The sequence below is a fragment of the Saimiri boliviensis genome, chromosome 3 (genome assembly GCF_048565385.1).
Source record: "Saimiri boliviensis isolate mSaiBol1 chromosome 3, mSaiBol1.pri, whole genome shotgun sequence".
Lineage (NCBI taxonomy): Eukaryota > Metazoa > Chordata > Mammalia > Primates > Cebidae > Saimiri > Saimiri boliviensis.
The window spans coordinates 160761440-160774714 of record NC_133451.1 but is presented as its reverse complement, the minus strand read 5'-3'; the positions used below and the strand labels follow the sequence as shown (position 1 = coordinate 160774714).

At 36.8% G+C, this 13275-nt stretch overlaps 1 protein-coding gene across 3 annotated transcripts in view; it reads left to right on the top strand.

Annotated features, from left to right (window-relative positions):
* The window catches only part of INTU (inturned planar cell polarity protein), a 95339-nt gene extending 87979 nt beyond the window's left edge, over positions 1-7360 (top strand). For all 3 annotated transcript variants that reach the window (XM_074396928.1, XM_074396926.1, XM_003927719.4), the window contains exons 14-16: positions 1478-1667; positions 4490-4647; positions 6702-7360. In XM_074396928.1, the coding sequence (XP_074253029.1) occupies positions 1478-1667; positions 4490-4647; positions 6702-6813 (460 nt within the window). In that variant the 3' untranslated portion in view covers positions 6814-7360. The remainder of the gene's footprint in view (positions 1-1477; positions 1668-4489; positions 4648-6701) is intronic.
* The last annotated feature ends 5915 nt before the right edge of the window (positions 7361-13275 follow it).

The window sequence follows — 13275 nt, the reverse complement described above, 5'->3', positions numbered from 1 at the left end:
CATTCTATACTTTTTAAATCTGAAGATCTCCAGATTAAAATGTATATTTTAAATTATTTTCCTTTTAAAATAACCATAATTTCTTTCATCTTATTTAATTTATTATTTCTGGAAAGGTTGTCAGCCACCAGTTGTTAATGAGCCAGTTGTCCTATGGAAAAGTGAGAAAAGAATTTGTAAATAATTTCATTCTCTCCCTATCCCTGGTCTCAAAAAGAGTACCAAGGCCATAAATCAGTGATAAGAAGTTTATTTGGATCATGCTGCCTAATTAACTGTTTAACAAGAATTTATCTGCATAGATGATCTAGGCAGTATCTAGGCTAAGAGCTAAAATATGCCTTTTTCTTGCCTCTATGCTTATGGCTGGAAAAAAATCAACTGAAGATATTTTTTAGTATAGACAGCCTTTTATCATAGAAGGGTTAAAATGGGGCAGTTTGAGTATTTGAGATGCATGTGAGGAATTGCTGCAATCAGAAGTCAGCCCTGGAGAGGAAAAAGCAAGGTATTAAAGAACAAGCTTCAGAGTCAGCTAAAATCTGCCATTTGGCTATGCGACCTCTCAAGCAAGTTAATCCAGGTCCTCTGAACGTTGATTTTCTCATGGTTAAAATGAGGATGGTAGTGGATATTATCTTGCAATATCATTATAAAAATTAAAACTAAGGTATTTTAAAACACCTACCCTGGTATATAGAGGGCATTCACTATATGTTAATTATTATTATTATTTCATTGTTGCTATTATTATTGTTCTTTTGCTTATCTTACTGCTGATAGAAATTAACAGTATTTATAGGTCCTGCTGGCCTGTCTGAGATTAAACCAGGAGGAAAGATGGGGAAGAAAGAAAAAATGAGTAAGAGAACATAGGAAAGAAAGAAGATGGTAATAATGAGAAGTGGTAGAATACTACCAGGAATTGTCATGGTAATATATAGAATATTAATCCAACTTTGAGGTCATAATAAGAATAATTTTATTTTTCTTCAGGAACATCAGTTTGACTATCATGAGAAAAGACTTTAATGCTACTGACTTAAATGTATTTAGTTTGTTGGAAGGCATTTTTATATGTGCTCGACCCTAGACTGATAGCTTGTTTATGGCTTTTAGCTATCTGGACCAGACATGAGCTGAGTCATTTAATACCAACCACGGAAAAAGAGGCAGTTAGCCAATTTGGATTGTTTAGCAAAGGAATGATTAAGTTACTTGCAAATGAATTGATGTTTATTTATCCTTGCATAACATGTAGTATTTGTCTCCATTAAGGGAATTAATAACCCTAGCTTGTATTTCAGTTAAGGATGAAGAGGGAATTAAATGTTTAGCCCAGTCTCCCATCCCTAATTATACTACTAATACTATATTGTAGATAAAAGCTTGTAAGAAGTGTACTAAATTCAAAATGAACCAATATTTTTAAATTTACTAAAATTTCTTTTTTCTTCTCTTTTTTTTTCTTTTTAAGACTGACATCTGGTCCTGAGAACACACTTTTCCACTATGTTGCCTTAGAAACAGTGCAAGGAATCTTTATTACTCCTACCCTTGAAGAGGTGACACAGCTAAGTGGCTCTATCCACCCTCAGCTAATAAAGAATTTCCATCAGTGTTGTCTTTCCATTCGTGCAATTTTCCAACGGACATTGGTGGAAGAGGTAAGGCACTGCTCTAAATATAGTTTTCTGCCAGTTTAATTTCCAGATCTCTAAGCATTCTGTTCTCTAATCAATATATCCAGCATTGTTTTCATTTAATTAAGCTTTTAAAAAATATTCACCCAATCTAACTTGGGTGCCAAAACAGTTATACTCACAGTACTTCAAGGTTTTATTTCATACTGAATTTGATGTCTTGGGTTATGATTTCAGGAAATGGTAGACCTGTGTTTTCTACAGCAAAATAGAAAACAGTTCTTAAATATAAATTAACCTTCCACATTTGATATCTGTGACTCAACCATTACTTGGGTAATAATATCTACCAATTGGTTCCTAAAATAGCTCTGATAATTCTTTAAATATTTAGCCAACAGTATAAGGCATTTTGGAATATAAAGGATTAGGGCAGGGGTCCCCAACCCCCCTGGACCCCATACCAGTAGCTCTCTGTGGCCTGCTAGAAACTAGGCTGCACAGCAGGAGGTAATTGGTGGGCCAGGGTGCCTACCGCCTGAGCTCTGCCTCTTGTCAGATCAGCAGCGTACGGGAGTGCAAACCCTGTTGTAAACTGTGCATGTGAGGGATCTAGGCTGCGAACTTCTTATGAGAATCTAATGCCTGATGATCTGAGGTGGAACAGTTTCATCTCAAAACCATCCCTCCCCCAGAAATTGGTCTCCATTTCAAAAAGGTTGGGGACCACTGGGTTAAGATACAGCTATATACACAAGACTAATGCAGATGTTTTGGCATTTGGTTGGTTGCTTGCTTGCTTTTCTATCCAGGATGAAGTTTCATTGAATGTTGTTATCTGTTGAATAAATAATAATGCTGTATACAGTTACAGTATCAGATTGTTTTAATGGCAGGAAAAGATAGGTGTTGATTTCTTCAAAAGGATCAAACGTACAGAGGTTTACTTGTGACATTATACAGCCAAAAAACCTCTCTGAAAATGGTTGTAACGTATATAGCAATACATGTGTTAAGGATGCCAAATTTGTGAAGAACTTGGGTTTAAAAGTGGAATAACATTGGACAAAGAATAAAGAATCCTGTACTGAGGCTCAGCTCCTCCTATTTCCTCAGCTATGAAGCAAGTGGGCTGAATTACATCATCTCTCTGGGCTCATTCAGCAGTAAAATTCTATGTCTTATAGGATTTTTCTTTGAGTCGTCAGAAATTGTTAATCTGTAAAACTACTGTGTTTGGCCATATATTCCTATATGCTTTGGGTTCTTATGCTCCTATTTCCCTATTTAACGTAACTGATAAATTTTATAAAGGAATATTTCATTTACTTATTTGATAATATTTAGTAATATAAACTTGTTTTGCTTATCTTATTTAAACACTAAAGTACCTACTCTGCACCAGACACTATTCTAGGAGCTTGGGATAAAACAGTGGACAAAACAAAGTCTCTTCCTTCATGAAGCCTATTTTCTAATGGGGGAGAGAAAATAATTAGAAAATAACATGCTGAGAAGAATCGGTGTCACACAAAATAATAAAATATGGTAAGGATGAGAGTTAGGAGTGACTGTTTTAAAAGATCCCTCTGATCATGTCAAGTGATACTTGAACAGAGACCTGAATGAACTGAGGGAGCAAGCCATGTGGCTCTCTAGAGGCAGAGCTTCCAGAAAGAGGAACAGCAAATGCGAAACTGCAGAGCATTACTGCCTGAGCTCTGCCTCCTGTCAGATCAGCTCAGCATTAGATTCCCATAGGAGTACAAACTCTACTGTAAACTGTTCATGCAAGGGCTCCTCACTTCTTCTGAGACTCTAATGCGTGATGATCCTTGATATTCAGACCAGGAACACTTTCATCCTGAAACCATCCTCTAGGGGCTGGGAGAGTGTTGACGCAGACTGAGTGAGAAGAGAGTGGAAGAAGAGATCACAGAGTTAGCAGGGCCAGCCTGTGCATGGCCGAATGGACTATGATAAGGACTTTGGGCTTTTTTTCTGAAAGAGATGATACATTCTTGAACAGTTCTGCCCAAAGAAGGGACATGACTGTAATTTTTTTTAAAGGATCACTCAGGCTACTGTGGGTAGAACAGGAAACAGAGTAGCAAGGGTGGAGGCAGGGACCAGTTAGGAACCTTTTGAAATTCTCAAAGCAAGAAGTGATTATGGATTCTGGAATCTGGATATATTTTGGAGGGTGAACCAAAAAGATATGTTGATTAATTAGATAAAAGTTATAAGGGAAAGAAGAGAATCAAGGATCACTCCACTGTTTTGGCCTGAACCTTATAAGAAGTCTTTTAGTCCAAATGAGTCATTATTTTGCTAAAGCTTTAATCAGTATGAAAACTAGAGACTATGTGTCAAAGAAAGAGAAAATTATGCTTTAAATATATATGTTTTTTCAATTATTTACAGAATTATCTGTTCATTTAGAACACATTTATTAAGCACCTACTGTGTACCAGGCACTGCTGATTTTAAAACACAAAAGAAGATTGTATATTGTCTCTACCCTAGGGAAAAAAGCCTATAATTTTCTATCTTCCACTGCAGAAGACAGATCTATAAACTGCTAATATAATATAATGTACATACTACTAATAAGGGCTGTGAACAAACTGTTCCCTAGAAAAGTCAAGGTACACTTTATCCATGAAGTCTCCTTTAGGATATGTTATTTAAGTATTGAGGAAGAATAGAACATTTCCTGCAGATAAGAAGAATGTCATTGCAGGCACTTAAGTATTCAGATCAGCCAATTCAAATTAACCTGTGAAAACCTTTGAAAGTAACAGCAGTAATACCAATTAATACTAACAATACCTATTAATTTACAGAAAAAGAAAGGACTAAATAGTAGAGACCGTTCAGATTCTGCGAAGTCCGTGTCTTCTCTTAACCCTGTTAAAGAACATGGTGTATTGTTTGAATGTTCACCTGAAAACTGGACTGATCAGAAAAAAGCACCACCAGTTATGGCCTACTGGGTAGTAGGGTAAGTGGGGAAAAAAAGTATTTGAAACTGAAGTGTTAGAAAAGTGAAAGAAAAGTGGTAAAGGAGCTATAATATTTTAATGTATTTTATTTTATCTGCTAAGTGTCTCCTTTAAATCCCTCCCAAGTATTTTTCTATTAAAAATGATCTCACAAAATTGTATTAGTAATACACTGAAAGAATAATTTCACAATTTTTCTCCTCTTCGTTTTTTCTCTAGTTCCTTCATTTCTTCCCCCTCTCTTCCTTTCCCTCTTTCCATCCTCTCTTCTTTCTTCTCTTCTCCTGTCTCTGCCCCATGTTGCATCCCTTGACCTTTGCACTTCTGGATCCTTGATATTCAGACCAGTGCTAACAGGTCATCTTGTCAGAGAAGATCCATAATCTGTTTCCCTCATCAAAGTGGCCACTCAGTTATTCTCTATATCACTCTTCTATTGTTTATTTTCTTGTCCTTTTCTACCCCCACCTGCATTAGCGTGTCAGTTTCTTGAGGTCAGAAATTGTATCTGTCTTGTCCATCACTGGCACCTGCAACAGTTCCTGGCACATAATATAGTCACTTGATAAATATGTGATGGCTGAGTAGGTGAGACTGTGGCTGGCAAACACTAAAACACAGTCATGGCCTCTAAGGGCCTTACATCTAGCAGAAGAAATATGAAATATGATTGAATATATATTTATATATTTATATCATAGATATATAGATATATAAATTTTATATATCTATATAATATAGATATATAAAAATCTATATTATATAGATATGTAATTTACAAAAATAAAGCTACCATGAATTAGATAATACAACCAATGCCATAGGAATTCTGAGGAGGGGGCAAAATCTAATGAGCAAAGACCCAAACAATGGAAATTATACAGCACAGCAGTGAGCAGACTGGTTTGCCAGGATGGTACAGGAATGACATATACAAAGATTAAGTGAAAGATCAAGTCGGGAACCGAAGTTAGGACTACTGCAGAGAGCCTTCATTGAAGGTTCTTTGAGTTGGAGTAAAAGTTGGTGGAGGAAAGAAAAGGTACAGAATTAGTTGGAAGTAAGGACAGTGGACACCTATCATAGTATTAAGCTGTGTGACAGACATGTTACAGACATTACCCAAAGCAGAAATTGCCATATGCTGGTCTATGGGATTTAGAATCACCTGAGTCACTTGTTAAAATCAGAGATGCCTGGGCCCCAGACCTACTAAATCAAAATCTATGGGAGTGAGAAGCTATATTTTTAGGAAGTTCCCTTGTGATTATCATGTGAACCAGGCTTGGAAACATCAGTGTAAGCTGAATTCCAAATAGTGTGATCAGAGTTGTGCTACTGGAATATTAAACTGGGAGCAGCCAGTGGAATGATGTGCACATGAGAGAGACTAGAAATGAGAAGACTAGTTAGGCACACATGCAGGTGTTCAATGGAGTTTTAACTACATTCATGACAATTGGAATAGAAAGAATCAAAAGGTGTTGAATTATGATAATGCAGATTTATGCAGAAGAGAAATTTCAGAAAGTCAGGCAGAAGTATCTCCAATTTAAATAGATCAATTTATATAAATTTGTATTGATTAAATAAATTAAAATTTTAACTCTTTAAGAAAACCAAATAAAATTTCAGTGTTAATTCCAATTCAGTTCTATTTACAAAAATAAAGCTACCATGTATTTAATGTTTTAATAAAAATTAAACATTAGAAAGTAAATAGCAATAAAATATTTAGTAACTATTGTACCTATGATGCTAGTGCTATTGGCTTTATTGTAATAACTGGATTTACTATTTAAAAACTGAGTGGTACCATAATACATATTGATAAAATAGGATTATTATAGTGTGGAACAATAAAAAATAATTGACCTAAGGCATATATTCTTTATTTAGAAATAAATCTAGCTGCTTTCTCCCTTCTGCAGATTTAGATTCATGGATTTTTAATTTACTACTGATGCTTTCAGAAACAAAAATTAAATTAATTGGAGGGTTAGAGTTGTTGTTGTTTTAATTTCTGAAATGAGTGTGTTCTTTTCTTCTGCAGGAGACTTTTTCTTCATCCAAAACCTCAAGAACTTTATGTCTGTTTTCATGACTCAGTCACAGAAATTGCCATTGAAATAGCTTTTAAATTGTTCTTTGGATTAATCTTGTAGCCATACTTTCTCGTTGTGTAGAACGTGCATAGAGGATTAAACACTGTCAAAATTGCTGAAATCAAAACACAAAGAGATAAAGTTTAGCTTCTTTTTGCTTTTAATTATCAAACATAATAATATTGTTAAATATTGAAATGAAATGCTGTTGTATTTGGTACATTAAATCTTAATGTAATATTTCTTTTAGAATATACTTGATCAAAATATGAAAGAAGGGATTGTTAACTTGTTGCTACTTTGGTATATAATGTTAATTTATTGACTGGTTTGAAATCATGTGAAGTGTTTTATATAAGATTAATATAGGAAATGTTTATTTTGGAAGAATCCCCATTTTGTTGTTTATTTTTCTCAAAATTCATATTGATATCTGGTGAAACAATCATGAAATCGGGAGGAGGTGACCAGGTGCTGTAACTAAGTAGTGCTATGACTATGAGCAAGTTCTTGTACCTCTCCAAGCTCAGAGTTATCATGTAAAATGAGATGATTGTATTGAGGTTTCAAAAGTCCCTCTTAAGTAAAACGTACTACTTTTATTGTATTTATCTTATTTTATTTTTAGTTCTAGGGTACATGTGCGGGATATCAGGTTTGTTATATAGGTAAATGTGTGCCATGGCAGTTTGCTGCACCTATCAACCCATCACCTAGGTATAAAGCCTAGCATGCATTAACTATTTTTCTGAATACTCTCTCTCCCCCAACCCCCACCCCCAACAGGTCCCAGTGTGTGTTGTTCCCCTCCCCATGTCCATGTGTTCTCATGGTTCAGCTCCCACTTATAAGCAAGAACATATAGTGTTTGGTTTTCTGTTCCTGTGTTAGTTTGCTAAGGATAATGGCTTCCAGCTTCATCCATGTCCCAGCAAAGGACATGATCTCATTCTTTTTGTAGCTGCATAGTATTCCATGGTGTATGTGTACCACATTTTCTTTATCCAGTCTATTATTGATGGGCATTTGGGTTGATTCCATGTCTCTGCTATTGTAAATAGTGCTGCAATCCATATATGTGTGCATGTATATTTGTAATCAAATGATTTATATTCCTTTGGGTAATGGGATTGCGGAGTCAGATGGTATTGCTGGTTCTAGAGCTTTGAGGAATCCCCACACTGTCTTCCGCAATGGTTGAACTAATTTACATTCCCACAAACAGTGTAAAAGTGTTCCTATTTTTCCACAGCCTCACCAGCATCTGTTATTTCTTGATTTTTTAATAATGGCCATTCTACCTGGTGTGAGATGTTATCTTATTGTGGTTTTGATTTGAATTTCTCTAACCATCAGTGATATTCAGCTTTTTTTCATATATTTGTTGGCAGCATGAATGTCTTCTTTTGAGAGGTGTCTGTTCATCTACTTTGCCCAGTTTTTAATGGGGCTGTTTGTTTTTATCTTGTAAATTTGTTTGAGTTCTTGTAGATTCTGGATATCAGATCATTGTCAGATAGAGAGAGTGTAAAAATTTTCTCCCACTCTGTAGGTTGGTTGCCTGTTCACACTGATGATAGTTTATTTTGCTGTGTAGAAGCTATTTAGTTTAATTTGATCCCATTTGTCAAGTTTTGCTTTTGTTGCAATTGCTTTTGGTGATTTCATCATGAAATTTGCCTGTACCTATGTGTTGAATGGTATTGCCTAGATTTTCTTCTGGGATTTTTGTAGTTTTGGCCTTTACACTTAAGCTTTTATTCCAAGTTAATTTTCGTATGTGAGGAAGGGATCAAGTTTCTATTTTCTGCATATGGATAGTCAGTTCTCTTGCACCATTTATTAAATAAGGAATCCTTTCCCCATTGCTTGTTTTTGTCAGGTTTGTTGAAGATCAGATGGCTGTAAATGTGTGATCTTATTTCTGAGTTCTCTGTTCTGTTCCATTGGTCTATGTGTCTTTTTTTGTACCAGTACCATGCTGTTTTGGTTATTGTAGCCTTACAGTATAGTTTCAAGTCTGACAATGTGATGCCTCCAGCTTTGGTCTTTTCGCTTAGGATTGCCTTGGCTATACAGGCTCTTTTTTAGTTCCTTACAAATTTTAAAATAATTTTTTCTAATTCTATGAAGAATATCGATGGTAGTTTAATGGGAATAACATTGACTCTATAAATCACTCTGGGCAGTATGGCCATTTTCATGATATTGATTCTTCCTTTCCATGAGCATGGAATATGTTTCCATTTGTTTGTGTCCTCTCTAGTTTCCTTGAGCAGTGAATTTTATGATGAAATCACCAAAAGCAATTGCAGCCTTTCCTTGAAGAGGTCCTTCACTTCTCTTGTTAGCTGTATTTCTAGGTATTCTCTTTGAAGCAGTTGTGAGTAGGAATTCATTCATGATTTGGATCTCTGCTTGCCTGTTGTTGGTGTATAGGAATACTTGTGACTTCTGCACATTTTGTATCTTGAGACTTTGCCAAAGTTGCTTATCAGCTTAAGAAGCTTTTGGGCTGAGACAATGGGGTTTTCTAGATATAAGTTAATGTCATCTGCAAACAAAGACATTTTTATTTCCTCCCTTCCTGTTTGAATACCCTTTTTTTCTTTCTCTTGCCTGATTGCCCTGGCCAGAACTTCCAATACTATGTTGAATGGGAGTGGTGAGAGAGAGCATCCTTGTCTTGTGCCAGTTTTCAGTGGGAATGCTTCCAGCTTTTGCCATTCAGTATGATGTTGGCTGTGGGTTTGTCATAAATGTCTCTCATTATTTTGAGGTATGTTCCTTTAATACGTAGTTTATTGAGAGTTTTTAACTGAAGGGATGTTGAATTTTATTGCAGGCCTTTTCTGTATCTATTGAAATAATCATGTGGTTTTCATCTTTAGTTCTGTTTACGTGATGAATTATATGTATTGATTTGTGTATGTTGAACCAGCCTCACATCCCAGGAATAAAGCCAACTTGGTCATGATAGATAAGCTTTTTGATGTGCTGCTGGATTCAGTTTGCCAGTATTTTATTGAGAATTTTCGCATCAATGTTCATCAGGGATATTGGCCTCAAGTTTTCTTTTTTTGTTGTATCTCTGCCAGGTTTTTGTATCAGGATGATGCTGGCCTTATAGAATGAGTTATGGAGGAGTCCCTGCTTTTCTGTTGTTTGGAATAGTTTCAGAAGAAATGGTATCATCTTCTCTTTGTATTTCTGGTATAATTAAGCTGTAAATTCATCTGGTCCTGGGCTTTTTTTGGTTGGTAGCCTATTTATTACTGCTTCAATTTTCAGAACTTGTTACTGGTTTATTGAACAATTCAACTTCTTCCTGGTTCAGTCTTGGGAGGGTGTATGTATCCAGGAATGTATCCATTTCTTCTAGATTTTCTAGTTTATTTGCATAGAGCTGTTATCCTATTCTCTGATGGTTGTTTATATTTCTGTAAGGTCAGTGGTAATATCCGCTTTGTCATTTTTTATTGAGTCTAGTTTATTTGCATAGAGGTGTTATCGTATTCTCTGATTGTTGCTTATATTTCTGTAAGGTCAGTTATATCCACTTTATCATTTTTTATTGAGTCTTTTTGATTCTTTTCTCTTTTCTTCTTTATTAATCTGGCTAGCAGTCTCTCCATTTTGTTAATCTTTTCCAAAAAAAAAAAAAAAAAAAAAAAACAGCTCCTGGATTCACTGATTTTTTTGAAAGGTTTTTCATGTATCTGTCTCCTTCATTTCCACTCTGATCTTGGTTATTTCTTGTCTTCTGCTAGCTTTGGGGTTTGTTTACTCTTGGTTCTCTAGTTCTTTTAGTTGTGATACTAGGGTGTCAATTTGATATCTTTCTAGTTTTTTGATGTGGGCATTTAGTGCTCTAAACTTCCCTCTTACATTGCTTTAGCTGAATCCCGGGGATTCTGGTACAATGTCTCTTTGTTTTCACTGGTTTCAAAGAACTTCTTGATTTCTCCCTTTATTCCATCATTTACCCCAGAGTCATTGAGGAGCAGGTTGTTCAATTTCCATGTAGTCATGTAGTTTTGAGTGAGTTTCTTACTCTTGAGTACCAGTTTGATTGACTGTGATCTGAGAGACTGTTACGAGATTTCAGTTCTTTTGCATTTGCTGAGGAGTGATTTACTTCCAATTATGTAATCAATTATAGAGTAAGTGCCATGCAGCACTGAGAAGAATGTATATTCTGTTGTTTGGGGCTGGAAAGGTCTGTAAATATCTATCAGGTCCACTTGATCCAGAGCTGAGATCAAGTGCTAAATATCTTTGTTAATTTTCTGTCGCAATAATCTAATGTTGACAGTGGGATGTTAAAGTCTCCCACTCTTATTGTGTGGTAGTCTAAGTCTCACTGTGGGTCTCTAAGAACTTGTTTTGTGAATTTGGGTGCTCCTGTATTAGGTGCATATATATTTAGGACAATTAGCTCTTGTTGAATTGACCCCTTTGCTAATATGTAATGCCCTTCGTTTTCTTTCTTGATTTAAAGTCTCTGTGAGAAACCTTTTTTGTTTTCCTTTTCTTGGTAGATTTTCCTCCGTCCTTTTATTTTGAGTCTATATGTATCCTTGCATGTGAGATGGGTCTCTTGAATACAGCACACCAATGGATTTTAACTCTTTATCCAGCTTGCCATCTGGGGCATGTAGTGTGCTTATATTTTTGAAGTTAATATTGTTATGTGTGAATATTATCCTGACATCGTGATGCTAGTTGGTTGTTTTGCAGACTTGTTTATGTATTTGCTTCCTAGTGTCACTGATCTGCATATTTCAGTGGTTTTTGTAGTGGCTGGTAACGGTTTTTCCTTTCCATATTTAGTACTTCCTTCAGGAGCACTTGTAAGGCAGGCCTAGTAGTGATGAATTCCCTCAGCATTTGCTTGTCTGAAAAAGATTTTATTTCTCCTTCACTTATGAAGCTTAGTTCAGCCAGATATGAAATTCTAAGTTGGACATTCTTTTCTTTAAGAATGTTGAAAATTGGCTCCCAGTCTCTTCCAGCTTATAAGGTTTCTTCTGAGAGGTCTGCTGCTAGTCTGATGGGCTTCCCTTTATAGGTGACCTGGCCCTTCGCTCTGACTGCCCTTAACATTTTTCCCTTCATTTCAGCCTTGGAAAATCTGATCATTTTGTGTCTTAGGGTTGATCTCATGGAGTATTTTATTGGGGTTCTCTGGATTTCCTGAATTTTAATGTTGGCCTGGCTTGCTAGTTTGGGGAGGTTTTCCTGGATGATATCCTGAAGTGTGTTTTCCAACTTGGTTCTGTTCTTCCTGTCTCTTTCAGGTATACCTATCAGTCATAGGTTTGGTCTTCTAACATAATCCCATAGTTCTCTGAGGTTTTGTTTGTTCCTTTTCATTCTTTTTTCTCTAATCTTGTCTGCTTGCCCTATTTCAGCAAAATAGTCTCCAAGCTCTGATATCCTTTCTTCCACTTAGTCTATTCGGCTGTTGATACTTGTGTTTGCATTATAAAGTTCTCCTGTTTTTCAGCTCCATCATCAGATCATTTATGTTCCTCTGTAAACTGGGTATTTGGTTAACAGCTCCTATAAGGTTTTATCATGGTTCTTAGCTTTTTTTGCAGTGAGTTAGAACATAATCCCTTAGCTTGACAAAGTTTATTTCCCATCTTGGATGGGCGATTGACATTCATCCATCTCAGCCTCAGCCCAGTTCTATGCCCTGCTGGAGACGTGCTGCAATCTTTTGGAGAAGAAGAGGCACTCTGGTTTTCTGAGTTTTCAGTATCTTTGCATTCTTTTTTTTCTTCGTGGGTTAATCTACCTTTGATCTTTGAAGCTGCTGACTTTTGGATGGGGTTTTTGTGATGTCTTTTTTGTTGATGATGTTGTGTTCTGTTTTTCTTCTAGCAGTCAGGCCCCTCTTCTGTAGAACTGCTGCAGTTTGCCTAGGGTCCACTGCAGCCCCTGTTCACTTGGGTCTCTCCTGTCCCTGGAGATATCACCAGTGGAGGCTATAGACCAGCAAAGATGGCAGCCTGTCCTTCCTCTGGGAGCTCTGTCCCAGAGGGGCACTGGCCTGATGCCAGCTGGCACACTCTTGTATGAAGTGTCTGTAGACTACTGTTGGGAAGTCTCAGTCAGGAGGAGTGGGATCAGAGACCCACTTAAATAAGCAGCCTGTCTGTCCCTTGACAGGGTGGGTGTGCTCCACTGGGGGAAATCCCCCTCATCTGGGCTGCCCTGATTCTCCAGAGCCAGCAGGCAGAAAAGACTAAGATCATTAATCCAGGCACTACAGCCATCCCTCCTCTTAGGGGCTCTTATCAGGGTTATCAGTGTTCTGTCCATAAACCCCTGGCTGGTGATGCTGAGATTCCCACAGGGAGGCCCTGTCCAGTGGGGAGGAGTGGATCCTGGTCTGGCCCCATCTCTCTGGTGCCAGCAACAAGGGAAAGTGGCCAATCAGAGCCACAGTGATGGCAGCCTTCCCTCCCCACTCTCCCACTTCCAGAACTCAGTATTCTTAGGCAGTTTCTAGCT